Here is a 27,666-nt window from a genome sequence, read left to right as displayed (position 1 = left end):
ATATTGACTAAGAAAATTAAAAGATATTTCATAACTTTTATTGACGGCTAATCTGATTTTACTTTTGTATATCTGCTGAAAAACAAAAGTGATGCCTTTGATGCCTTCAAACTTTTTATTTCTAAAATAGAGAATCAGTTTAATAGAAAAGTTAAAAGACTCCGTAGTGATAGGGGAACCGAGTACGACTCGGACAATTTTAATGAATTCTTTAACTTACATGGAATAATACACGAAAAGACCGCACCTTATTCTCCTTAAATGAAAGGAAAAATAGAACTTTAGCTGAGCTAGTAGTTGCTATTTTACTTAGTTCAAGAGTCGCGTCTTATTGGTGGGGTGAAATCATCCTTACCGTGTGTTATGTCCTAAATAGAATCCCGAAATCTAAAAATAAAACTTCACCTTACGAAATTCTCAAGAATAAGAAACCAAACTTGTCCTACTTTAGAACATGGGGTTGTCTAACCTTTGTAAGGATTCCTGACCCAAAAAGGGGAAAGTTGGCTAGTAGATCTTACGAGTGTATCTTTATAGGTTATGCCTTAAATAGTAAAGCCTACAGGTTCTATGATCTAGTGAACCAAGTGATCATTGAGTCAAATGATGCCGACTTCTTTGAAGATATGTTTCCTTTTAAATCAAGGAATAGTGGGGACTCTGGTTCAAGTGGTATAACCCTAGTTAGAAATCCTAACCCTAGAAAGGAAATTGACCCAGAACCTGGAAGAACCAAAGAAGCTAGAACCATCAAAGATTTCGCAAATGACTTCCTGACCTACAATGTAGAAGAAGACCCTAAAGATCTAAGAGCTGCCCTGTCCTCGGTAGATGCCAACCTATGGTAAGAAGTCATAAATGATGAGATGGACTCACTTGAGTCAAATAGGACTTGGCAATTAGTAGATCTACCCCCAGGATGTAAGGCAATAGGGTGCAAATGGATTTTAAGGAGGAAACTTAGACTTGATGGGACTGTCGATAAATTTAAAGCCAGGTTAGTAGTGAAGGGCTTTAGACAGAAAGTAAACATAGATTTCTTTGACACCTTCTCCCCTGTCACTAGAATTACCTCTATCTATATCATGTTCTCTTTTGCTGCCCTTTATAACCTTATAGTACATTAGATTGATGTAAAAACCGCTTTCCTAGACGGTGAACTTGAATAAGAGATTTACATGAAACAACCTGAGGGTTTTGTTATCCACAGTCAAGAAAATAAGGTGTGTAAATTAGACAAAACTCTCTATGGACTAAAACAAGCTCCTAAGCAATGGCATGAAAAATTTGACAACCTTATCCTATCTAAAGGTTTCAAGGTCAATGAAAGTGATAAATGCATCTACCATAAGTTTGATAATAACCTCTGCACTATTTTGTGTCTATATGTAGATGATTTATTGATCTTTGGGTCAAACTTGCACGTCATAAATGATGTGAAATCAATATTGAATGCGAACTTCAACATGAAAGACTTAGGAGAAGCTAGTGTAATCTTAGGCATAAAAGTAAATAGGTCTGAAAAGGGAATTTCTTTAGATCAATCTCACTATATAGAAAAGATTCTAAAGAAATACAATTACTTTGAGTGTAAACCAGCCTACACTCCTTATGACCCTAGTGTCAAGTTGTTCAAGAACACTGGTGACAGTGTTAATCAATCTGAGTATGCGAGCATCATAAGCAGTCTTAGATGTTGCTGACTACACTAGGCCTGACATAGCTTATGCTGTAGGACTACTTAGTAGGTTTACAAGTAGACCTAGTAAAGAGCATTGGAATGTTATAGAAAGGGTCATGAGATACTTAAAGAAAATCCAAAACCTAGAATTACATTATCAAAAGTTTTTCGCTGTCCTGGAAGGCTTCAACGATGCTAATTGGAATTCTCTTTCGAATGATTCAAAGGCTACAAGTGGCTATATCTTTAATATAGTTGGCGGAGCTGTCTCTTGGAAGTCCAAGAAACAGACTATTTTAGCCCAATCTACGATGGAGTCAGAAATGATAGTACTAGCGATAGCTAGTGAAGAAGTAGGCTGGCTTAGAAGTCTGCTATCAGAGATTCCCTTATGGGAAAAGTCGTTATCAGCCATATTGATCCATTGCGATAGTACTGCAACAATCGCAAAAGTTCAGAACCGTTACTATAACGGAAAGAGACGTTAAATATGTAAGCACAGTACCATTAGAGAGTTTCTCACTACTGATACAGTTAGAGTGGATCACATATGAACTGATAAAAATTTGGCAGATCCTTTGACGAAAAGATTGGCCAGAGAAAAGGTTTTCAGAACCTTAGAAAGGATAGGACTCATGCCTATCGAAAAATAAATCACAGTGAGGAAAACCCAACCTATAGACTAGAGATCCCAAGAAACAGGTTCAACGGGTAATAATTGATCACGAATGATATATAGTGAATAATGCTAAACCAACACAGAGTTCCATTCCTATGACTTAAAGTCTAAGCATGATATCCTGAAGCGTAAGAGAAAGGTTGAACTCAGTTCTTAATGAGATCTATACTTGATGACAAGTGGGGAACCCAGCTACAGGAGTATCCTTGATAGACTCATCTGTGTGAATGTGGAAGTGAAGGTCGTTTCCTATGGAGTTTATAGGCAAACTCTCTAGAGCATTCACTAAACTGGGATTCACTTGCTAGGACTTAAAAGCACAGGTTTTCAAACTACACCCTATTAACACTCTGTGTGAGATCCTGTTAGAGATAGAGTTCAAAACCAAGGGTTACTCTAGTATATTCTAAATCATCTACACTATGTAAAGGTTCAAGTCGTAAGACACCTTTGCTTATGCACAGTGTTGTATAGACTGAAACTGCTCGATGAAAATCTTTCCTCTCTTCTCGTTTTGTTTAAATTTCCAAGTAAGAGATTGTTGGGTACAAATTTATATTTAAAACGGTCAATTGATTATTTTTAAAATGGTCCATTGATTAATTTTAAAACGGTCTGTTAATTATATTTAAAACGGTCCGTTTATTAATTTTTAAAACGGTCAGTTGATTAATTTTTAAAACGATCAGTTGTTTAATTTTTAAAATGGTCCATTTCGATGCTGAAGGCCTATAAAAGGCGAGACCTTCAGCAGTTCATAAGACACATAATTCATTTTCTAAATTCCTTCTTCATTTTTCTCTCCTCCTCCATCTTAGCTTTCTGAGCAGTGAGTTTAGAAAGGGTGTACATTCCGATTGGTAACGGTGCATTTTCGATCGGTTTCATTTGGCTGTTTTATCCTAAGGACGACGTGGCAATTTTCAGACCTGCTTGCACACTTGCGCAGAGCTGCAAAACGTCTTAAACAAAGTGAGCTCCGCGACTCAGCCTATAATGAGTTTCTGTTTTGCAGGTTTTGCTCTTCGCTTGACTGCCGTGCCTTGACAATTTACCGTTAATTGTTCTGAGGGCCTTGCCGTTTCCAAAAATACCTTTAAAAATAAGTTTGCTATCTTTTATTATTTCAATTATTATGGTGCCTACATATTTATTTTTTAGGAAAAATACCAATTATTATCAAGAGAAAAGTCCCAAGAAAAAAACAAAAAATGTACAATTTTAATCTATAAAAAATAATAGACTTACTTTTAATTTAAAATTAATAAAAATGACTCACACAAAATAAAAGTGGAAATAAAAATAAAAAATTGGAGGAAAAAAGAAAATATCAAAAACTAAAAATCAAACCGACAATAAACCGAACTAAATAAAAATCAATTCATTAATTTTGTTATTTATTAGATATTGATTTGGATATTTTTTTAAAAAATACTTATTGATTCCATATTTGAAAGCTTGAACACCAAAGACAACCTAAAAATATGTAAGTTTATTATGATTAAAAAAAGCCTCAAAAAAATTATTTTCAAAAAGAAGGTTAAAAGTAACCCTAAATTATTTTTTCAAAGAAAATGCACCAAAATGTTTAAAAGAAGAAGAATTAAATTGATTCATTGCATGGAATTCAAATTGACATGACACTTTTCTAATAAATAATTATAAACAATAGATTCTAATGTAAAGTCACCAGATTTGGTTTCCTCTAACTTTCGGCTGAAGAGATAATTCTCCCAATTAATTGGATATCCATATTTAGAATTTTAAATTTTATGGTTTTTTTTTTTTTTTTTAGAGATTTAACAATCTTATTCTAACGAAATGAGTATTTATCAATTATTATCGAACTATATTCATTTTCGTCATTTTAAATTATAGATTAAAAAAATATTTTTACTTCTTCAAACCTTCATAAAAAATAATCATTTAATCTATAAATTATAATTGATAATCATTGTCCTCATTTCATATATGTTTTGAAATTTGTAAACGTCAGGAAAGTTTAAAGATTAATCTAAATTATACATTTTTAACGTGAAAGTGTTCCTTATTCATTTTATATGGTATGGTTATGTGTTTTCCCAAAAGAACTTTAAAGTATTCTTGGAAAAAAAAAAAACAGAGAGAGAACTTTAAAGGGTTTTTTTTAAATAATAATCCATAAGTTAATTACAAATCAGATTTTCATGATTAGAAGAAAGTCAAAATTTAATATGGTTTTAGAAATTAGAATTTAATCCCTATGATTTGATAAAACCTCATAAATAATTTTTTTATAATTTGATAAAATTCTTATAAATACTAATAGAGGTATAAGAAAAAATCAAAACCCCTCTTAAAACGTCCAAAATAGCTCGTCAATCGGGTTAAACTGGTTAGTTTGACAATTTTAGGTTGAATATATATAAAATCAAAAAATTTTGAATTATTAGATATATTAACGGATATTTTTATAATTGTTCTAGAACCTAAACGAAATTAAAAATTTAACCAAATGCATAACATGACAAAGACAAACGTCCCCTCAATTGAAAAAAATATATCTTTTTTTTTTTTGTGCAGATTTTCTTATTATATATTTACCTTTTTGGGACGGCCGGAAGAAGACCCACAAGTATTCATATAATTAAAACAAACCTTTTGAAAAGCATACTTTTCTTTTTTGTGTGTATTATCACTATGAATAAAAAATAAAAATCAACTTTGTGGGTTAGAATCCCAAGAACTTTCTTTTATCATGCAAAAATTGGAATGGAAAATTATCATTTCGTCAATAATTAAATATCCATCGATATGTCGATATATCTGTAATTTAGAAGGTTCGACATCAATATGTTAAAGATTAATTGATATTTTCAATATCTTCTATAAATATTTGCAAAATATAAAGATAAATGTCGTCTATTTTATTCAATATAAATAATAATATTCATAATTTAATTCGAGAAGAAAAATAACTTAATTATTAATCTAAATAATTTTCATAAATGGTTCTGACTTACAAATATCTTTTGAATCGATATTTGAAGGATACATTGGTTGATATATGTTGCATATATTAAATTTGGATCGGATAAAAAATATAGTGGTCGGATAAAGAAGAGAATAATAAGGTTTGTATAAAATTAGTGGAATTTGGAATTAGAGTTTTTGAAATATTGAAAGTGAATATCATTTCCTATGAACCAATCAAATAAGCTCAATTTCATCGAGTTAATGAAAAAATAAATTAGGTTAAACTATGGATTCCCTCTTTGAAATTGCAAAATTTGTGCTATTTTGTTTGCTAGAGTTATCAGTTATATTTTCTGTTTTTGTTTTTTTTTCCTCAATCAAAAAAGTTTTTATCGATTATATAATTTTTTAAGAAATAAACTTATTTGATAACTATAAATTTTAAGAAACGTCTTCTAATAGGGATCAATTTTGTGAAAGTAAAAAGAAAAAAAAATTCAAAAATTTGTTTTTTTTCTTATTTTCAATTTCATATATGTACCATATTTCTCTTTTCCTTCATCTTTCACGATGATCTATTCTCTTCTCTTTCATAAGTTAAATATTTATTACTAATATTATATTCATATCAGTGACATATTTTGTCTCTTCTTTTTTATGTTTCATTTATTTTTTTACGATATAATAGAAATGTTGATTAACTCTTTATGTCAACACGTTAAAAACAAAATCTATTCACTCAATACATAAAAATGTTGTACTATTTTTCTCAAAGAATTTGAAAACAATTTTAATAGATTACTTGAATTTGTTAAATTTGAAAATTAACAATAAAATAGAATACAAATTATCTATCAAACTAAACACTTAATATTCTACCAATTACTTTCATTTTGAAATGACAAAACCCTTCCAAGATGATTCTACTAGTTAATTATGTTGGTGGAGATCCCGCATTCTCATTACCTTTTGGTCGGACCGATTTAGTATGGACTCAAAGCTCAAACCCTCCCCTTTCAATTTTATACTCTTTACATATATATATATATATAACTATTAAAATTATTAACTGGTCTAGTAATAAATCTACATTTTAACTTTTTTAAAACCAAGTTTAATCTCCATTCATTATATTTATTTTTATTAAATTATATAAAGTCTCTATCAACAAAATTTTTACATCTGCCATTTCTTTTGGCCATGATTGATTGAGATGGAAACACTTTTTTAAAAAAATCAGAAGGAATTTGAATTTATCTAAAATGATCTGTCTTGCAATAATACAAAGTAATTTACATATAAAATATTTTGTATATAAATAATTTAGACCTTTCTCAAAATTTCATTTTATAAATTCATATTTGTTGTATATTATTGATTTAAAGAGAAATAATTTGGAGAATCCACTCAATTACCTAAATTGTGGCCTTTCCCTCGCAATCTTTCAACTAGTTTTCTTGAAATTGATGTTGGCTATACTCTATTCAACATAATCAAGATAGTTTACCAATTAATTTCTAGTTTTTTAAAAACTGTTTTATTTTTCCAAAATATACAAGAATGTTGACTTATTCTAAGTATTTTTTTTATAAATTATTATAAAGATGAAAACGAGCCTAACTCAACTGTCATATATTTATAATCAAGAGATTTATAGTTTGATTCTCCGACCTTTATTATTTATATATTAAAAAAAATCATTCAAATGGCTTGAAAAAATGTTCAATGACACTATAAATGTATCATTATTAATTTTAGAAAGTATTGCAGTTATGGGATTATTGACATTATAAATGTGTCATTATTAATGTTTTGTGACAGATTTTCAATGTGAAGGTAAAAGTTTAATTGACAAGCCGAAAAAGTCAACTTTTGGATCTTTTATCGATAATGATAAATTTTCATAGAAAATATTACCATGATAGGTAATAGATGTCAACAAATATTTATTGTCGACAGAATTGAAAAGTCATGAAACAATCAATAATGACAGATACTTTTTTTATGGTAGATTCAAAGACTAAAAGGAGTTATTAAATGTGTATGTTAATGACATTTTTTTAGAGTTATGAAAATTTATTTTTGTTGTAGTACTCTAATTTATTTAAGAATCTTTTTAGCTATTTTAGAATTCAATCGAAGTAGTACTACTTACTTATATGGAAAATTATTTTAAATGAAAAAACTGCTAAAAATATTTACAACTAATAGTAAAATATCACAGACTATTTGTGAAAAACTGCGATAGATAACGATAGACTACTATCTATGTCTATCAATAGACTACTATATGTGTCTATCATGACACAGATAGACACAAATAATAGTCCATCGCTGTCTCTCGCGGTCTATCACAGATAGACGGTGCTATTTTGTTATTATTTGTAAATATTTTGGTTCATTTTTCTATATTTGGAAACAGTACTACTTATATCTATGTGATAAAAAAAAATTAAAAAAATTAAAAAAAAAAAAATCAATCTCTTCCTTAGATTGATTCATCATTTAAATTTATCCATAAGAATATTATTGCATGATTCTTATCGAATATGGAATATTTTTTTATCCAAGTTGTTGAATTGGAATAAAATATGAAGTTCTTAAATATATACACACACACACAATGATTGTTTAACTTATGTGTATTATAATCAATGTGTGATCAATTAAATGGAAATTTGTCATGAGTAGCTTTCACACAATTAAATTTTTTAATTGGTATTTTCTTACCTTGTCCTGAAATTAAAAATATTTGAGAAATTACCTTTAAAATAAAAAGCATAATTTACAAATATGTATTCTTAAAAAAAAAAAAAAAAAAAAATTAGTACAATTTCAAAAATTTAATAGAATGTTCTACTCACAACTAAAATGAACTTAAGTCAACGATATATAACATGATTTTCTTTTTCAGAAATCAGATGTTCGACATATAAAACGAGCACTTTAAATTAGTAAGAATTTTTTTTTTAGCATAATTGGAGGTAGGGAGATTCGAACCACGGACCTTGAAATTTCTAATATACTGAACTATGCTCGGTTTGATAAATAAATAATTACTTAATTGATCTTTTTAGACTCAATATATACTAAATTAAATACAAGGGGAGTAGATATAGGTTATTCCACTAAGTATTTAAAGCCAGAAGTTGAGGGATTATGGTTGAAAAATGAGGAACAGTCATTTGTCATGTAGTGCATTATTAGGGCAGCAAAAGAGTTTGTTTTTATTTTAGTTTTGTCAATTTCATTAGATCATAATGTAAGATTAATGAATCTTAATTTGGTGATTATTACATTTTTGGACCTTGAATCATGGGAGGAAATTATTTTCAAACATTGAAAACTCAATATAAAATTCAGCCTAATTATTGTAATTTTTTAATGTCCTTATGGTTTGGTTCTAACTAATATTTTAAATAAAAAAGAATTGAAAAGGAAGAATCTAAAGGACCTTTTTTCTTTTAAGTATTTCAGAAAATTAAAAATAATTTCTAAGAACATTAATTACATAATTAAACAAACAAGCCAAAGTGAGTATAAATCTCAACATATATAAAATATATACTTTCAATAAAAAAAATTAAGATTTGAATCTATCGACTAAAAGACGTGTTAAGTTGATATGGACGTGCTGACAAATTTGAGTATTTTGAGAAAACCTTCTGTCCCATAGACATAAATAATTTGCCTTTAAAACAAATTAAATGTTCTTTTTTTTTAAAAAAAAAAAAAGAAAATAAAATCATAAGCTTGTGAATAGAATTTAAGGTTCAAGTATGATGAATAATATTAGTTTTACAGGTCACTTGATCGCTAGATCAAAGAAAAAAAAAAAGTTAATTAAGGTCCTAACCATTTAGGCTTCATTTGGTAATCATTTCGTTTTTTTATTATTACTTATTTTTTAAATAAATTTATAGACACTACTTCCACCTCCAATTTTCTTTCTTTGTATCTACTTTTTACCAATGGTTTAAAAAACAAAGCCAAAATTTAAAAACTAAAAAAATAGCTTTTAAAAACTTATTTTTGTTTTAAAATTTGGTTAAAATTTAATCATTGTACTTAAAAAGATACAAATCATTGTAAGAAATGAGGAGGAAATAAGCTTAATTTAAAAAAAAAACAAAAACAAAAACAAAAAACGAAATGGTTACCAAATGGGGTTTTAGTTTTTTTGTTTTTAAAAATTAAATCTATTTTCTCTCCGTTTATGTTTATTTGGCTCATTAAACTTTTAAAAGTGTATAATAGGTCGCTAAACTTTTATTGTGTCTAATAAATTGTTAAAAAATTTGATATATTTAAAAATCAATTGCTCTATAAGATATATATATAAATATATTTGAATTTTAGGTCTAATCTTAAACATACAATTTTATGTCTGGTGAACTATAAAAATATAAAGAAAAAAATAAAAGTTCAAAATTTAAATTCATAGTTATGAAATTTAAGAGATGAAATAGACACAAATTGTAAGAATTAAAATTCCAAAAAAATAAAAAATAAAACCTATCATGGAAACAGTTTTCCTTCAAGAAACTCTAATCTTATCTTTATTATTATTTTCTTTTTTTTTTTCTTTTAATACAATAAGTATATAAGATTTGAACACTCCAAGAAAAAAAAAAATAATAACATAGTAACCATAGATCACTTTGCCATTATTTTCCTTATTTTGATGTTAAGGATCTCTCCCTATGGAACCCAAAACTAGCTAGTTTAGATTTTATGAAAGTTCCTTGAAAAATGTATGGTCCTTTTCCTTGGATTTCAAGAAAACTCTCTCGTTATTTGGGTCCCATTTGATAATTATTTTATTTTTAATTTTTAATTTTTAAAAATTAAGTTTATTCTCTTCCCATTTCTTACATTGATTTATATCTTTACTAATACAATGGTTTAATTCTTAACCAAACTCCAAAAACAAAAACAAATTTTTAAAAGCTATCTTTTTTAGTTTCCAAATTTTGTCTTGGTTTTTTAAACCATTGGTAAAAAGTAGATAACTGACATTTGGATGTAGAAGTAATATTTATAGACTTGATTTTTTAAAAAAATCAAATGATTATTAAACGTGGCCTTTGCTTTCCAAGTTTGATCTTTAAACTATTTTTTAAGGATAAAAATACATTCCTTATTAATTTTAATTTTAATTTTTTCCCCTTTTCTTATCTTTCAATAATGCATTCTCAAAAAAGAAATGAAGTCGTTGTTTCTTCCTAATAAAACCTACTATTCGTAAAATAATGCATTAATTAACTTTTACAAATTCATTTAATCGTAATTTTTAAATAGAATCTAGAATAATTTTGTAGGTAGCCTCTTAAAATTATTTAATACTTGCTTGTGGCCTACTTTTTTCAAAAGTCCAAGCGCTTCCTCTTTCTCTCCACTTAGTTGTGGAGAATAAATCAAATAAAAATTATTTCAAATGGTAAAACTGTTAAAAATATTTATAAGATGTAGCAAATTTTTCGAATTATCAATGATAAATGTTGATAGACTTTTATCAGTGTCTATCAGATAGACACTGATAGAAGTCTATCAATATCTATCATTGATAGTTCTAAAATTTTGTTCTAACATCGAGACTTCTCTTTCTTGGATTAATGTAGATTTGTTTTAAACATATTGTTGTGTATTTTAATTATCGGCCATAATCTATTAGAATGTGAGTTAGTTCGATATGATACAATATAAATGTTTGAATATACCTATGTTAATCATTATTTATTGAGAGTATAATTGAGTAACAGTGATGGGCATATATTATTTATTTCTCTTAAAGTCGGGGTTCAAATCTTTATACCCCATTAGTTGTACTTTTTTTAAAGAAAAAACTCAAATATTGTAACCAACATATTTTGATATGACTTCTATATACATTAAATAAGGTCTCTCTTGATCGAGAAAAATTCAATTTCAAATGTGCAATATTCCTTCACATTTACAAATAATAAACTACCAACAACCTTTTCATTAACCACATTATTTCATTTCTTACGCATAATTACAAGAAAGACAATTTTACACGAGAGGGGTAAAAAAAGAGTTTCCTCACCAACAATAGCAACGACAACAATATACAACTCAATTGTCAAAATCCCATTAGATTGATTTTTTTCAATATTGATCCCTTCATAAAGTTGAAATCTCTAATCTCCACTCGAACATACATGTTCAACAAAAAGGATAGTGTGAGATCGAGATCGAACACGGAGAGAAAAGATAGCTACATGATGGAACAAGCATGGACATTGTCATCACTAAAAATAGAGACATAGTTTTCTTCATGGGGAGTTGGAAAAGCTTGTACAACATTCCTAACAAAGCCAGAAGGAGCTTTCTTATCATAAGCACCTAAAGCATAAGGATGATGAACAAGATGTTGTGGAATGTATGGCCAAAATTCAGCTCTTTTGCCAGTGCTTTTTACCCTTTTTAGCACTTTGTTTGCATCAACATAACCACTAACCCTCACTCTATGTTGCTTTCTCATCACTTCCACTGACTTCACTCCTGCCAAATTTTTCATTTCACATCAATAATCTTATGGGTCATTTTTCAATTTTGTCTTTAAACTTCTTAAGGTTCACGAGTGTTATCGGGAATACCAAAAGTTGACAGGTAAAATCATGATATCACATTTGAAAACAAATATGTGTTATTTGTGTGCTAATTATGTATAATAGTATTATACATTCGTCATCAAAATTGAAAACTTATCCATTTCTTATGTCGTTTTGACACACATTTTAACGTACTTAATCTAGAAGGATGTTTGACTTGTCAAAAATGGACTTATTAAGGTTTCATTTGTTAATCAATTTGGTTTTCTTGCTTTGATTTTTGAAATTGGAACTTATAAACATTATTTCAGCCTATAAGTTTTTATGTTTTGTTATCTACTTTCTACTCATATTTTCAAAAAATCAAGTTAAGTATTGAAATTAAAAAAAGAAAAAAAGTGTGCAATTTTCTTTTCTTTTTTCTTTTTTAGAATTTAACTGGAAAATTCAACTATGTAGGTGAAAATTGTAATAGAGAAAAATTGGAAGGAAACAAACAAAATTTCCAAAAACAAACTAAAAATGAAATCACTATCACACAGAGTCTAAGATTTTCTTTTTTGAAAAAAGAAATATAACATCACAAAAACATAGTACAAAGCTTAAAACTTAAAATCTCTCAGAGAATTACATAAATTTCTTAATTCAAATGAAAGCTCATTCGAAATGTTATTTTGCTAACAAATGATTAAAAAAAAAAAGATACCTTTTAAAATTATAGACGATACCACATGTTCGTAACGAGTAGTAACAACAAGAACTTAACTAAAACGACGAACAAGAGAGAAAGAAAGGATTGACCTTTCATGGAAGTGACAGCATTTCTAACTCTTCTTTCACATCCATCACAATCCATCTTCACTTTGATCTCAACTGTCTAAAAAAACACAATCTAAATTTACCAAAAAAAAAAAAAAAAAACCAAAACATAGGGGACAATTTTTCAAAAAAAAAAAATAATAATAAATAAAGAGAATATATATTTTTTGGTACCTGCATTGGTTTGTGTTTGCTTCTTGTTGGTGTGACAATACAAAAGTTGGAAAGATAATCAAGAGCTCCCATTTCTCTCCTTTCTCTTATTCCCACAAACCAAAACCAAAGAGATATAAAAGAGATGAAATTCACTAGATTTTTGGCTCATATATAAGAGAGGTACCATATAATTTTTTAAATAAAGTTTAATTTTTTAGAACATTTTAAATAAGTTTAATTAATTTAAAGAGGTGGGCCATTTTAATTTTAGTTTTTAAGATTAAAGATAAGTACAAAAGCATTATCATTTGTTGTATGTGTAGAAAATATAGACCTCTTGAGGGAAAGAAAGGTCTTTGAAATGATGAAAGAGGCAATATTAATATTGGTTATGGGTGTTACACTTTTCTTTATGTTGTTGCCTATTTTTTAATTTGTTTTTATGTTATTATAATTTTTTTAAAAAAACATATAATTATATCTTTTTTTAATTGGAAATTTTTTGCTTTACAGTTGTTTGTAATAATTGTGTAAACCTACACTAATGTTGAAAAGGGGAGTGTTCTTTCATTTCATTGCATTTTTTTGGTCATGAGTAATAATAGTATTAATGCAATCTAAATTAGATGACTTTTTTGTGGAATATATATATATATATATATATATAAAAGTTGCTGGTGGAGAGTCTAAAACAATATTGTTGAGAAGAGATTCTCGATCTTAAGAGGAGCCTATGACTTCAATCGATTGAGGAGTTCTCTATCTTAGGGAATATACCTAAGATTTGTCAATGAAAGGAGTTCATTGAGAAGCAAGGGAGATAATAAAGTTTGACAGGAGTTTCGCACACTGTTGGAAATCGAAGTGTTCAACACTAATACTAATATACTTAGGGGAGCCTAAGTTTGTCTGAGAGGAAGTCTCACATCTAAGAGGAGTTTAGGTGATCTGTAAGTTAGAATTTACGTAAGTCGTTGTAGTAGTTGTTGTATTACAAATAAGTACTACGTTATAATTGTTTGGCTCTTTAATATTAGTGAATTATCTTTCATGGGCATACTAACCCCTAAACACAAGTGGATTTTCACCAAACTGAGCTACCAATTTCCTTATATCTTTACTTGATTTCTTGTTCTTGGTATTTTATTGTTATGGTGTTTATTTTTATTTTTTGTATAACATCTGTGTTCTGATATATATACACACACATTATGTCAATTCTAAGTAATACCAAAGAAAACATATTTTTTTGTCCTTTCTTTATCAAATTCAACGTAAACTTGAGTAAATCATACAAATAAATGGTCATTGACATATGTTCTGTCTTTAGAGGTCAGAGGTTCAATCTCCCACCTCGTAATTATACTAAAAAATTACCATTTATATCAGATTACAATGAAACCAACGAAAATAGAGAACGAGAGGAGTGAATGAAGAGAAAGAAAGTACATAGGGAGGGCAAGGAAATGCGGGGGTGAATGCATGAAATAGACTCCTCTTTTAATCACAAAAGTTTGGAAGTTTAATTTTCATAATTAAAATTCAAATCTATATATAGTGCAATTTTCCTTACTTATGAAAGTTTGAAGGTTAATTTAAGTTTGTGGGCAAAATTGTTATGGCCACATTATAAAGATGCTACATGAAATTGTTTTCAATTTTCAGTAACCCCTTTTTTGTAAAGCTAGGTTCAAAGTTATGGCTTCTTTTATACCTAAAAATTCTGATATATCTTATCTAATTTCTGGTATGGATGCTTTGGATTCAACATTCTTCTCTCAAAATTTGAGGAGCCTGACCAAATAACAACCAACATGTCAAAGTTAAGATTCTAATACCACTATTAAAAGTTGATACCCACTTAATTCCACAACAAATAATGATAAAAATGGGAAGAAAGAAATGTTTACCTTTTAAACTTAGGACAAATCAACTTTTATCCTAAACTTTCAATGAAGTCAAACACAGATAATCGTTGTAAGCTTAATCTTAAACTTTTAAAATGTTACAATTCGAGCCTTTTAATAAGTTTTTTTTTTTTTTTGGTTAAAAATATCGTTAGAAAAAATATATATTCCCATACACGTTAATTGAGTGTTCATACATGTTAATAGAGTGTAAAACATATATGGGGTAAAAAATTAACAAGATTTTAGATAATAACGGCATTAGAACTAAATTTTGTAAGATTTGTGAATGTTGATAAAATTATTCAATGATTGATTTGAGCCTTGATCAAACTTGTTGACAAAATTGACAAGACAGTTGTCTAAGTTTCTACATTGCTTTTTGTTCTATATTTTATTAATATATTTTCTAACATGAATAGTTAATAGTTATAGATAGAATAATAATCATGGCTTAGAATATGGAAAGTTTGTGTTAGGTTCCTATTCCAGCAACCAAATAAACCTAACAAGTCCCAAGAATAGAGCAGTGCTCTAGTCAATTTGAGTTTATAGAGCAGTGCTCTAGTCAATTTTATTTATAAACTCAAAGGAAAATTACAATTGTAATAGAAGGAAAACCATATGAAAACCAAGTAAATAACTACAAAATTCCAGCAGCTCAGTAGAGGTTGGATCCCTTCACAAGACACGCTTACCTTCACTCAAAAGCTTCTCCCTCACCCTCCACGCCTGTCTCTATTTATGCTTTCTATTCCACCTCCCTTCTAACTAAATGGACCCCACAATTTAACAACCAATAGATTCTTTATTCTCTTGGTCCCCTTTTCTTCTCCTTGTGTCTTCTTATCCCTACGTTTATACATATATGATTGGAGGCCTCACAATTCCCCCCATTTTTTCAGGCACCTTGTCCTCAAGGTGAAAGTTCGGAAATTATTCCTTCATTCCCACAACTCCTTCCCATGTCGCTTCACTCTCCGGATAATGTTTCCACTTCACCAACCATTCTTCCTGAAATAATGTTGTATTCCAACGAACTCCTAGGATTTTTTCAGGCATCATCTGTAATTCAAATTCATCTGATAATTCCGATGGTTGATCCTGTATTTAGGCAACCTTGCCTACACATTTCTTCAACTTCGAGACGTAGAAGACATCGTGTATCCGGCCGTCCTTAGGTAGTTCTAATTTGTATGCGACTGATCCAATGCGATCTGTGATTTTATAAGGCCCATAGAAGCAAAGAGCTAACTTTTCACACCATCTTTGAGCCAAGGTGCGTTGTCTGTATAGTCTAAGTTTTAAGAAGACAAGATCCCCAACTTCAAATTGTACTTCCCTTCAATATCTGCATATCGTTTCATTTTTTCTTGAGCCAAGTTTAGGTACTCCTTAAGGGCCACCAATGCCCTATCTCTTTCCAGCAGTTGTTGTTCTAATGTGTCAGTCGTAGTCTTCCTGTCTCCGTAAGCTATCAAAGGAGGGGTGGGCCTTCCATAGACCACAATATAAGAAGTGGTATAAATTGAGGCGTGGAAGGTCGTGCTATACCAATATTCGACCCACGGAATGGAGTTGAACCACTATTTTGGTTGCTCATTGCAAAAGCACCAGAGATACGTTTCCACACAACAGTTGACCCTCCCGGTTTGGCCATCTGTTTGAGGGTGGAAGGTCGTGCTTCGCTTCAAAGCCACTCCATGGATTGCACATAACTCCATCCAAAAACTGCTCACAAAAAACTTATCCCTATCCGACACTATAGAGTAAGGAAAACCATGATGACGCACTATTTCCCAAATGAATACTTCAGATACCTTCTTGGCTGTGAATGGATAGCTTAACGGAATGAAGTGAGCATACTTACTCAATCGATCTACCACCACTATTAAAGAGTCCTTCCTGTGAGATTTTGGCAATCCCTCTATGAAGTCCATTGTGACGTCTTCCCATACACGGTTTGGAATGGGCAAGGGTTGTAACAATCCTACTGGGGTCACTGATTCGTGTTTGTTTCTTTGACATACTAGGCACTCGGCCATGTGTTTCTTAACGTTGTTTTTCATTCCTTGCCAATATAATTCCCCTGCCATTCTTTTGTATATGCGCAAATACTCGTAGTGTCCCCCCAAAATAGAATCATGGAAAGTTGATAATAGGGCCTTGATATACTGTGATGTCTGTGAAATGACCAGCCTTTCTTTATATAGTAACATCCCTTGTTTGAGGGAATATTTATCATTACTCATGGGATCTTCCATAAGTCATTTGATGATTCGTTGTAGTGTCTCATCAGCATCTACCTCTTGCTTTATGACCTCCACATCGATTAGCGCAGGGGCTACTATAGTAGTTAATTCCACTTCTGGAGGCCTTCTAGATAGAGCATCAGTTGCCTTATTGTTAAGTCCAGGCTGGTAAAGGATCTCAAAAATCATATCCCAGCAGCTTGATCAACCATCGTTAGTATTGAAGCTGGATTTTTCTTTGTTCTAATAGGAACTTCAGAGCTTTTTGGTCAGATATTACTGTAAATTTGCGTCTAAGTATGTAGGGTCTCCACTTTTGCACGGATAGGACTATAGCCAGCAACTCCTTTTCGTATATAAACTTCCCTTGTGCTCTTGCTGATGAAGCTTGACTAAAGTAAGCTACTGGTCTGTGTTCTTGCATCAGGACAGCTCCTAATCCCACACCAGATGCATCAATTTCTATCACGAATGGCAGTTCAAAATTCGGAAGAGCAAGGACGGGCAGTGTAGTCATGGCTTGCTTCAGTGAGTTAAATGCCAAGGTAGCGGTTTCAGTCCATCTAAAGGCGTCCTACAATAGTTGGGTTAATGGTTTCGCCAAACTTCCATATTCCTTAACAAATCTTCTATAGTAGCTCGTCAGCCCTAAGAATCCTCTTAGTTCTGAAATGTTCTTGGGTATTGGCCACTTCAACATTGTTTGTACCTTCTCTTGATCAGCTTCAACTGCCTCCGTCAACTCCCTTCGTCGAGACCCAATGACCTAAATATTGAATTCTCTGTTGCCCGAATGTACACTTTTTTTTTTTTTGTTGGCATAGAGGTTATCTCATAAGACATTTAAAACCATGCCGAAGATGTTTAGTACGTGTATCTTCATCGAGACTATATCGAAGAAAACCAATACGCACCTTCTCAAGAATGGCTTGAAAATCTGGTTCATCAGTGATTGGAAAGTAGCTAAGGGCGTTAGTCAGTCCAAAGGGCATTACAGGAATTTGCAATGGCCTTCATGTGTCCTGAAGGCTGTCTTTTCCACGTCCGTCACGTGCATTCAAATCTGGTGATAACCAGATTTGAGATCCAATTTGGAGAAGATCACTGATCCGTGTAGTTCGTCTATCAACTTCTCGGTCACCGAAATAGGAAATTTTTCTGCCACCATGGATTGATTCAACTTTCTATAATCTACAAAAAAAACCTCCATCCTCCATCTTGTTTTTTAACCAACACTGGGCTGGAGTAGGGGATATGACTGGGCCTAATGATCTCGGTCGTGAGCATTCCCTTACTAATTTCTCAATCTCGTCTTTCTGAGCATGACTATATTTGTAGGGTCGCACGTTAACTGGAGGTTCCCCTTCTTTAGTCAATATTCTATGATCCACTGCCCTTTTTGGGGGAAGGACAGTAAGGGTCTCAAAAAGCTCCTAGAACTCCTCAAGTATGGACCGAATGCTCAAGGGAATGTCCTTTTCTTCCTTTGGCCTTTTCCTTTTTATCAATTCTTCATTGGACTCTGATTCCAAATGTTGAAATTCGACAAGGAACCCCATATCTTCTTCTTCCCATTCGTGAGTGATTGCCTTAAGGGATACCTCTGATGTGGTGAGCCTGGGGTCTCCCTTCAGTAGTACCTTTTTCTGCGCTAATGTAAAGGTCATGGTGAGGCTTGGCCAGTGTACTTCCATGTGGCCCATGTTGCATAACCACGTCATGCCCAAGATTACGTCGATCCTACCCAACTCCAAGGGTAAAAAATCTTCTGTCACAGTCAGCTCCGACAGCACCATGATCACTACTCTACAAATGCCTTTCCGCTTGATAGCATCCTCGTTTCCCACTACTACCCCATAGTTAGGGGTGTCGATAACTGCCAAACTTAATTCTTTCACTAGTTTCTTGTGAATGAAGTTGTGGGTAGCTCCACAATCAATCATCACTACCACTTCCTTTCCCACTATCAGCCATTTCATCTTCATCGTTCCTTTGTCAGATAATCCGAGAATGGATCGTAATGAGATTTCCACCCCTTCTGTTACGGCCAATGCGTTGATCTTTGGTTCAATTGGTTCCTCTTCCGATAGCTCCTCTTCTAACACTTCCTCTTCTTGTAGGATCAATAGATTGAGCTCATGTTGCTCCTTGGATTGGCAACGATGTCGCAATGAATACTTCTCGTCACAGCAGAAGCATAACCCCTTTTCCATCCTCTCTTTCTCTTCTAGAACAGTTAGGCACTGATAAGGCCTATCCTTCTTCTGCACTCCCTCTTTGTCTGGTATAAGTACATTCTTTATGCCGATTTCATTAGTTGTTTTTGTTGCAGGTTGGGACCCGAGGGCAGTGAGCTATTTCGTTGTGCTCTTGTGGGCCGCCATTGAGGATGGGCCTATTACTTCCTTTGCCATCTGAAGGGCCAGATTTCTAACATTCACTGCTCTGGCTTCTCTCATACATGCTTCCAGGCCCACTGGTTGTCTACTCACGACCTCTACCCTTGTTTCCTGTGACAAGCTGTTTAGAAACGTCTCCTCTAGCACCTCCTCCAAAGTGATCGGAATCGGGGCCGCATAGGTCTCAAACCTTTTCCTATAGTCCTCGAAGGATCCATCCTGCTTAATACGAAGTAATCGAGAGAGAAGGGTACCTTCTTGGGTCAGCCGGAAACGATCGTACATTCGTTGCTTCAAATCTTCCCACGTCTGGATGGGTTGTCGATTATGAGCCTATCGAAACCAATCCACCGCATCTAGTGAAAATGCAATGACCGACGCCTTAATCTTCTCTTCATCTGTCAGTTCGTGAATCTCAAAGTAATGCTCCGCCCGATACACCCAAGAATCAAGGTGGTCTCTATTGAAGGTTGGCATCTCGAGTCGCTTGTACTTGCTTTGATCGACGGTCCCTCCGTGTGGTTTGTTGCGCGAACTCTCTCCTTCCTTCCCCAGTTTGTCATTCTTTGATTTCTGCGTTCCTACCGTGACTTTTGAGTTCTCCTTGTCTCGAACTTCCACAAGATATTGCAGCATGGTCATCAGCCATTCTACATTTTTCCTTAATTCATCCATCCCTTCTCGTAACTCCATGATTCCCCTGGTGTTGCTGTCAATCTTCTCCTCCATTTCTCGCTTCTTCTCTGCCTTTGTTTTTCCCAGGTTGGATGCAACTCTGATACCAATTTGTTAGGTTCCTATTCCTACAACCAAATAAACCTAACAAGTCCCAAGAATAGAGCAATGCTCTAGCCAATTTTATTTATAAACTCAAGGGAAAATTACAACTGTAATCGAAGGAAAACCATATGAAAACCAAGTAAAGAACTACAAAATTCCAGTAGCTTAGTAGAGACTGGATCCCCTCACAAGACACGTTTGCTTACCTTCACTCAAAAGCTTGACCCTCACCCTCTACGCTTGCCCCTATTTATGCTTACCATCCCACCTCCCTTCTAACCGAATGGACCCCACAATTTAACAATCAATAGATTCTTTATTCTCTGGTCGCGCCCCCCCCCCCCCCCCCCCCCCCCCTTTTTGTGTTTTCTTAGCCCTACATTTATACGTATTTATGATTGGAAGCCTCACAGTTTGGTATTTTGCATTATACAAGAGAGAGAAATAACTCAAAAAAGTCGAGGTGCGTGACAACAAAATCACTTTCAAATCAATCAACATTCAGGGATCCATGTTAACAAATGAGAAAACAAATTAGTTGTATAAAAGATGCAGAAATTTGCATCACCTAGATTACATCTAAATATCATGACACGTACCAAAGACGAAAAAGTTTCTTCACCCAGATTTTACATCTAAATATCATGACGACAAGTGCGAAAAATGTTTACTTGCATCAAATTTCTTCAACTTTTTCCCTCGCATGCCATTCCAAAAGGCGCTTGCACTTACAACCTTCTTTCCAGGTAATTGAACTTCCAATACCTGGTGAAAGAACCAAAGCACCATAATAAAAATGTTTGTAACCTAACCATGATTGTGCAAAATAATAGCAATTCAACTTTTATTCTAGGTATAGATGTGATGGTGTATGTTTTAAAGAACAAGTGAAAAGATATAACATTGTTAACAAAATTAAAAAGGGAAGTGATCTTTGGTTGAAAGAAAATGTAAGACATTTGCTAAGTGGAACTCTTTTTGAAGAAAGAGCAAAGAAATTGTGGAGAAATGCCATAAAGGCAACCTTATGCAATTTTTTGGTTGGAAATTAAACAAATAATGAGATTTTGAGGTTGCTACTAAGGAGTGGGGTGGATGTGTTCTTGATAATGTGTTTAAGTTTTGATTATTCTTGGAGGATTTCTTTATATTTAAAAAAAATCTACTTCATTCATTTACAGTAATTTCTTCAAATTGGTAAGCTCTTTGGTAATTAAGGGACTGTGGGTAGGTTGTGAACCTTGTATTTTGTGCGGTTTGTAAGGCTTGATGTGAGTATTTGTGAATTTCATATGAAACATTGTAACTTTGTAACATCTTGATGAAAAGTTCTATCCTAGGTGACATATGAAAAACGCAAATGATCTAAAATAAAATTCAGACCTAATAAGCTAAGAAGCACAGATATGAACAATATATAAGGTTCAATCCATAAGAGAATCACGATCTTTTTCTTAATTTTTTGGTTAAATATTGTCCAGAGCCATGTCCAAGTCACATCCAAGCGGTGTCAAGTCGTGTCCAACCATGTCCAAGTGTCTAGCCAAGTCCAAAATTAGAAAATAAATATATTTGTTTTTCAGACATGTTTTTTAGCATGTCACTGTCCAAAGCGTGTCTGATGTGTGTTTGTGTTTCATAACCAAATAGAAAACATTTTTTTTATATGTGGACAACCAGCTTACACACACCTCAACTATAATCACAAAACAAACATCTAACCCTACTAAATTCTATTACCAAATAAACTAGTAGGATATTAAATTTTATGTAAAATGGCTACCATGACTTGAAGCCTTGAACCTATTCTCTCTAAACCCTTTATTATTTGCATGACTCTTAGACTACTAGGTCAACTAATGGTGGTTAATGACATACATTATTATATGCAACATCTATATCAGCATAATATAAATAGGCAACAATATGGAACCAACCTCTAGTGCCGTGTGCCCTCCACATGGAAACACCAAAGCATCCTTGACAAAGCGGATCTCGTCTGCTTGAGTCGCCTGACTACTACAATTGATGTGGAACCTTGTAGTAATGATCTTAAATTCTAGGATATCGTCATGACCGTTTTTCTCATCAACAACAACAACCTTAGCTCGTGTTCCAGGCCATCCTGCAAATGCACGAACCTAGAGGGGATGCATGTTTTAACTGCAATAGTGTTGAACAAAAAGGCAGAATTACCTTGTTGTGTAGGACATATGCCTCTTGATCAAATGACAGCCATGCCTCATCTGGAGCTATCTGCATTACAGGAGCCAGATTCCAGAGAACTGAAATAGTTTAACTGAAGATATATATACTTTTTCTTAATAGCCAAGGTGTTGGCAACACTCCTATCATTATTGTCTTTTTTTAAGGGCTGTTATCAAATACAGAAAAATGAACCAAAATATTTATAAAATATAGCAAAATTTCAGAATCTAGACACCCATAGAAGTCTAGGTCTAGATTCTGAAATTTTGCTATATTTTATAAATATTTTCAGCAGTTTTGCTATTTGAAATAATTTTTCTTTTTTTAATTATCATTATAATTATTAAAAAACCAGCCTCTCATGGAGAAAAATTGAAAGAATACAACAAAAAAAAAAAAAAAAAAAAAAAAAAAAAAAAAAAAACAGCCTACAAAATGTAGGTTGCGTATGCCCACTAATCCTCAAAAGGCTTTAGTTGCCTTGAGACCAACCTTAGGAGAGACAGATCTTAAATTCTGAAGTTCTCAACCTGAAAACTTAAATCCACGAGTTTGAAGGCTATCTCCAACTCATTATCAGACGGTTTTCTTGGTATATGAGATTGTTCATACAATGATTTTTAAAATAAAACTAAGAAATCGATACTGATAGCTCATGGATTTCAAGTTTTCAATTCACTTTATTGTACAACGAAATAATTTAAACTAATTATAAGAAAATGAGTATGGAATTTTTATTACTAAAATATTGAATGACCAGATGAGTTGTTATTGTCTTTTCTTTTTACCTGTCTAAGCATATCAACCAAAGTTCACTCTCTTGTTATTTGGATATAAATTTATCATAGGAGACCTCAACCAAGGGTACCTTTGGAGCTTTGGTAGCTCTAGATTCGTCTTGAGGCTGTGCCTTCTTTTCAGCAGATCCATCAAGTATAGAAGGAAGTTCCCGAATCAAGAGTTTAGAGCCTGCATATGAGAGTGGAAAGTAAGCAGATTAGAAGCTTCCTCTGTCTCACTGTTTCTAGTTTTACACTTTTGTTCTCTGTAGTGCTACTTAAACTTTGTCAAGGACGTACAATTTAAACTATCTATGTAATATTAAAGGTTTGAAAATGGAACTAACTTTTTATTATATTTTCTCGACTCAGATTAATTTATTTCATGCTAGAAGTTGATGGTATTTCAGTTGTACTTTTAACAGTATTATGCACTTGAAATTATTGTGCAATTTCACTTTCAATGGTTAAAATTTAAAACAAGCCACGCTATCATCATTGAAGCCTAAGGTAAAGTTGCATAATCATTTTATGTTCAAGTATTATAAAAATCCGCATAATTTATAAACTTTTGGAAGTCAGAATCAACTGTAATTACTAAAAATAGATAGGTTTAGTTAGTGGGGTCAGACGTTTCAAGCTTCCTTTTACCATTTGTTCCAAAAAATCACCATCACTTATAGCTCCTTTTTGTAAATTTTCAGTGCTCGTTTATTCCCCTTATCTATGGTCCTTTTCTTGTACCTCATTTTCAATAAAACCTAGCTCATTTTATATTGAAACAAAAGCGCACATGTATATTTAACTTAACAACTTCAAAAGTTAAAGAGTTTATGGTATTGTGGTTTAAATTATATTATCAAATGAAGAAGAATTTGAATTCAACACCACTCTTCACATGAAAGATGAAACTAAGAAGTCCAATACGCTAAAGAATAAGAGAAAAGACAGACTTAGAGACAGCATCAAGATCAAGGGAAGTTCATGACAGACACTGAATGCCCCACCTTCTAAAAATAGCAATGCAAGTAAATCAGGTGCCTGCTAGCAAATTGAATTGGACGTTAGTGAAGAAATGATGAAGTGAGCTCTCCACCTTCAAGAATTTAAAGGTAAAATAACCAAAATGCAAGTTCTCAGATGACACATAACTGTGCAGAACAAGACATGAAACAAGTAGCTGAACTCATAAAAATCTCTGGATCAGGAAAATAAATGGAAAACAATTTGCAGTTCAAAATGTTGACTCCATCTCAATTGTATTCTAATTAGAAATTATAAGTGAATCGTGAGATGGATTTTCAGATTCCAACCACTGATGCTTTAAAGGAATCAATAATCAAGACATGCATGACATGTTGCTTAACCTGTAAACTAATAATAAGCGCACCTTGATATGCTCATCAACTTCAAATTTTTCAGAAGCAATGACGGGTCCAGCATCCAATGCACGAACTGTGAATGCCAGTGATACACCAGTCTCCTTAACACCATCCTAAAAGCAGGAAAAAAAATCTTACAACTACTTGAAGGTATTGGAAAAATTGAACTCAATGTACTTAATATCAATAGCTTATAAGCATAAGCAACCTGCAATGCCCTCTGGACAGGGGCAGCACCACGATATAATGGCAATAGACTAGGGTGAATATTGACCGTCCCTGAGGGATCATAATTACAAAATAAATTAATTAAACAACTCCAAGAGGAAGAACAAAAACAAATTCAACTCCCAAACTTGACCAGGTTTTCTTTCCACCTCATGAAAGATTCTTCTGCTCCCTTCTAGTTCTAGCTATGTTTCCAATTAGTGTTTTTTATTTTGGATATCAATAAGAAATAAATGGCTTACCCAATGCTGGAATATTGAGAAATTTGGTCGGTAAGATATTCCCATATGCTGCCGTAATGCATAGTTCAGGTTGCAAAGCCTTCAAGGTGCTCAAAAACATGTCCTGCAGAAAAAGAAGAAGAAAAAAAACATTCTAATTTCTACATGACTTCAAGAATTTTCCATCAAAGAGAGTATTACAGAAGTTTCAAAGTCTCACATATCGTATTATTTTGACTAAGATTGAAAACTTACAACCGTGATCATACAAAAAAGTAAGAATATATCAAAAATGTCTAATGAAAAATAAGGAATAGGCTGCACTTGTGAGCATTACTGTGTGCATGCACAAATAGAACATTAAGACAAGTTCAATAAAAAAAGTTGCAAGTAAATCTCTGTACCACAAATGAAAGAATAAAACCTAGCAACAACCAGCGCCAAATTAATTACTCCACCACAACTTTTAGACGTCATAAATATAACACATTTATCATGCACTTACAAAATAAACATATAAGATTATTCTTCATAGAAAGAAATAAACTCGATGCCCAATGTTGTATAAGTACACCTCATACACTCTCACACCATGCTAAGAACTTTCCACATTTTTTAAAGTCAGTTGTTTCTATCACCATGGCAAGCAGAATCAAGTTCTTAAGCCTTTATCTAGTCCTTAAAAAAAAAAAGTAACATACCTCTCCAGCTTTTTCAGGTGTAAGAATAAGGTCAGAAGAGAAGCCTTTATCTAAGGCATACTGTGCAACTGGAGAAGGCATCATCTTTCTCCCCCTATCCCTTCTAGAAGGTGGCTGAGTGACAATAGCTGCAACCTAAATAGTCTAACATTAGTCATCTCATAAACATATCGCTGTAATATGAGATCATACCACAATCTATTCATTGTAACAAGAAACCGTTGTTATTAAGGTACGATTATTTTTTAAGAAGTGTTAATAAGGTAATGATAAGATTGAAATTTTGGAATTAGATCACAAAATTCACCTTCTAGGTGAGTAGAAGAGGAGGGGCGCCTTATATAGAAACACAGTGGAAGGTCATCCTTCCTATGAGTGACTTTTACACTGAAAATGCTAAAATTTTCCTTCAAAGAAGAACAGTATTTTCCTTCAAAGAAGAACAGTAACACTCTTAAATTCTGCCTCCTCCATGCCTTCATGTTCAGTCATAAACTTTCAACGGTAGATAGAACAGTGATTAATGTCAGAACAGAAGGTAATTTGACAGATGTCGATTGTACAGCAGATAACCTTCACATAACCAATTGGGATCTTAATGGAAATCCACCCGCATTGATTCTAAAAACAGACTGCAAAGGTCACCCACCAATCCAGGTATTGGGTTATAGTTCTTAATTGGGTTTGTCCCATGTTTCAAATAATGTGTAAAGAAATCAACAATAGATGAACAGAAAACATAAAATAATAGAAAATCAACACACAGATTTACGTGGTTCACTAACAGTGTATTAACTACATCCATGAGTAGAGGGAGAAAGCAGTTTTATTAGAGAGAAAATTTCAAATTGAAGGGCCTGAGGCACCAGTAGGTTAGAGAGTTCATATGGTGCACTCCTTTAGCCCCTAGGTTCAAGATTGTAAATAGTCAAAATAACATAAATACGAATACAACTTAGGTTTTGAGGTCATACTTGGTCGTTCAAAGCGCCAAATATCAAATTCAAGGCATTCCAACATAATAATGAGAGGTTTTATAGTTAGAAATGGTTCAAATATTAGAAGGAAAAAAAAGGTTATTTGTGATTTTGACATATTTCTAAATGAAACCAGTTACAATAATTTCCTAAACAACTTCCTCCTCCCCCCATTTTTCTTCTCTAAAATCACATTAACAATTATACTTAACACAAACATAGTAAAAATTTGGGGAGAATTCCAAAATGCCCAAATTTCAGCAGAAGAAATTCCTAAAGCATCCGGATAAAACTAAACTCACATCAAACATACACAAGACTGAACTAACTAAACAGCCAAGAGCAGAATTGTGTTAATCATACCTCAAAGGCTGAATCTGCGGCGGAAGATGCATTAAGAAGAGCATCAAGAACTGCGGTTGAGACCTAAGCAAAAGGCACTTCTTCTATTACGCAAAGGAATGAGAATAATACCAAGAACTGTAAAGAAAAATGGAGAACCTGAGGAGAACCCAAGAAAACGAGGGGCTTCTTCTTGGAGAAAACTGAAGAAGGAGAAGAAGATGGAGGGTGGAAACAGCAAAAGCGACGAAACACGAGGGAGGAAGCCATTGATGTTGTTCCTTCAATGGTGGATTGAGGCTCCTCCGGCGTCTTGGCTTTTTTACGGTCTATATCCACTGCTGAACTAGCCATGAGAAGGAAATTTAAAAGAAAATTGTGTTTTTTTTTTCTTTTGTTTTTTTTAGAGTAATAAAAGAAGATTAATTTGATGCATTATACAAATAGGGATGGAGATGATTGATCGAAAAATTGAGCCAATCGATCGAACAAATAGAAGTAAGCATGATAGACCGAAAAATTGAACCGACTGACCGAATCGAAATCGGTGGATCGAAGAAAGAGAGGGGGTTGGTCGGTGTCTGTTTGGGAAAATTCCAAATCAAAAAATTTTTAAAAACATTTA

At 32.5% G+C, this 27,666-nt stretch overlaps 2 protein-coding genes across 4 annotated transcripts; both read right to left on the bottom strand.

The window, feature by feature from the left end:
- Positions 1 to 11,415: 11,415 nt before the first annotated feature.
- LOC120067345 (heavy metal-associated isoprenylated plant protein 21-like) lies at positions 11,416 to 13,041 on the bottom strand. Its single transcript, XM_039018916.2, has 3 exons — positions 12,884 to 13,041; positions 12,692 to 12,767; positions 11,416 to 11,840 (listed from the first exon to the last, which is right to left on the bottom strand). Exons 1-3 carry the CDS (start codon positions 12,953 to 12,955, stop codon positions 11,554 to 11,556), a joined length of 435 nt encoding a protein of 144 aa, XP_038874844.1. The 5' UTR covers positions 12,956 to 13,041; the 3' UTR covers positions 11,416 to 11,553.
- Positions 13,042 to 20,667: 7,626 nt separating this feature from the next.
- On the bottom strand, positions 20,668 to 27,404 carry PDE194 (formyltransferase). 3 transcript variants are annotated; one of them, XM_090305872.1, is made up of 12 exons: positions 27,201 to 27,348; positions 27,063 to 27,125; positions 26,030 to 26,354; positions 25,723 to 25,850; positions 25,043 to 25,145; positions 24,781 to 24,851; positions 24,581 to 24,685; positions 24,198 to 24,231; positions 23,280 to 23,380; positions 22,400 to 22,459; positions 22,141 to 22,344; positions 20,668 to 20,968 (listed from the first exon to the last, which is right to left on the bottom strand). In XM_090305872.1, exons 3-12 carry the CDS (start codon positions 26,202 to 26,204, stop codon positions 20,846 to 20,848), a joined length of 1,104 nt encoding a protein of 367 aa, XP_090161998.1. In that variant the 5' UTR covers positions 26,205 to 26,354; positions 27,063 to 27,125; positions 27,201 to 27,348; the 3' UTR covers positions 20,668 to 20,845. The 3 variants fall into 3 exon arrangements, 2 of the variants coding, with proteins under 2 accessions (XP_090161998.1, XP_038904245.1); XR_016523871.1 differs by lacking the exon at positions 26,030 to 26,354 and having other exon boundaries at positions 22,141 to 22,328; positions 25,723 to 25,857; positions 27,201 to 27,404; XM_039048317.2 differs by lacking the exon at positions 26,030 to 26,354 and having other exon boundaries at positions 25,723 to 25,857; positions 27,201 to 27,403.
- Positions 27,405 to 27,666: the final 262 nt, after the last annotated feature.

This window comes from Benincasa hispida, chromosome 1, assembly GCF_027475165.1.
Source record: "Benincasa hispida cultivar pf3 chromosome 1, pf3_genome.v1.1, whole genome shotgun sequence".
NCBI classification, from domain to species: Eukaryota; Viridiplantae; Streptophyta; class Magnoliopsida; order Cucurbitales; family Cucurbitaceae; genus Benincasa; species Benincasa hispida.
This window is presented reverse-complemented; position numbering and strand designations above follow the sequence as displayed.